The sequence below is a fragment of the Egretta garzetta genome, unplaced genomic scaffold, assembly GCF_000687185.1.
Source record: "Egretta garzetta isolate BGI_Z169 unplaced genomic scaffold, ASM68718v1 scaffold94, whole genome shotgun sequence".
Classification (NCBI taxonomy): Eukaryota; Metazoa; Chordata; class Aves; order Pelecaniformes; family Ardeidae; genus Egretta; species Egretta garzetta.
Window position 1 is genome coordinate 764306 of NW_009259683.1, and position 368 is coordinate 764673.

A 368-nucleotide genomic window follows, 5' to 3' on the forward strand; every position below is an offset into this window, starting at 1 on the left:
AGGAATCCCCGGCAGCTTTCCCGTCTCTCACCTGTTTCAGCCCTGAAGCAGCAGCTGTGCCTTCCCTTCCCTCCCCCGGCTCAGCCCTGAACCAGCAGCAGGAGCAGCCGCTTCCCACTCGCCCTCGCCCGGAGTTCAGGATTCCATTGTCCCCCACACTGCACTTGGTGACATCACTGACACACAAAGAAGGGGTACTTCGTGATGTCATCAACGCATGCTGGGAGAGAAAACAAAATCCTGGGTTCGGGGTTTGGCAGCGACAGCACTACCTCACACATACACACACACCCCCCTTCAATCTTCCAAAGGTAAAAGTATTAGGGTTTTTCTTTTCTTCTCCCCCCTCCACCTCCATTGACGGGGAG

The 368-nt window shown here is 55.7% G+C and overlaps 1 protein-coding gene across 1 annotated transcript in view; it reads right to left on the bottom strand.

Moving 5' to 3' along the window:
• The window catches only part of LOC104126119 (ubiquitin-conjugating enzyme E2 E1), a 46948-nt gene extending 46737 nt beyond the window's left edge, over nucleotides 1-211 (bottom strand). Inside the window, exon 1 of the mRNA XM_009638630.2 lies at nucleotides 32-211. Coding sequence (XP_009636925.2) covers nucleotides 32-211 — 180 coding nt within the window. The remainder of the gene's footprint in view (nucleotides 1-31) is intronic.
• Between the last annotated feature and the right edge of the window lie 157 nt (nucleotides 212-368).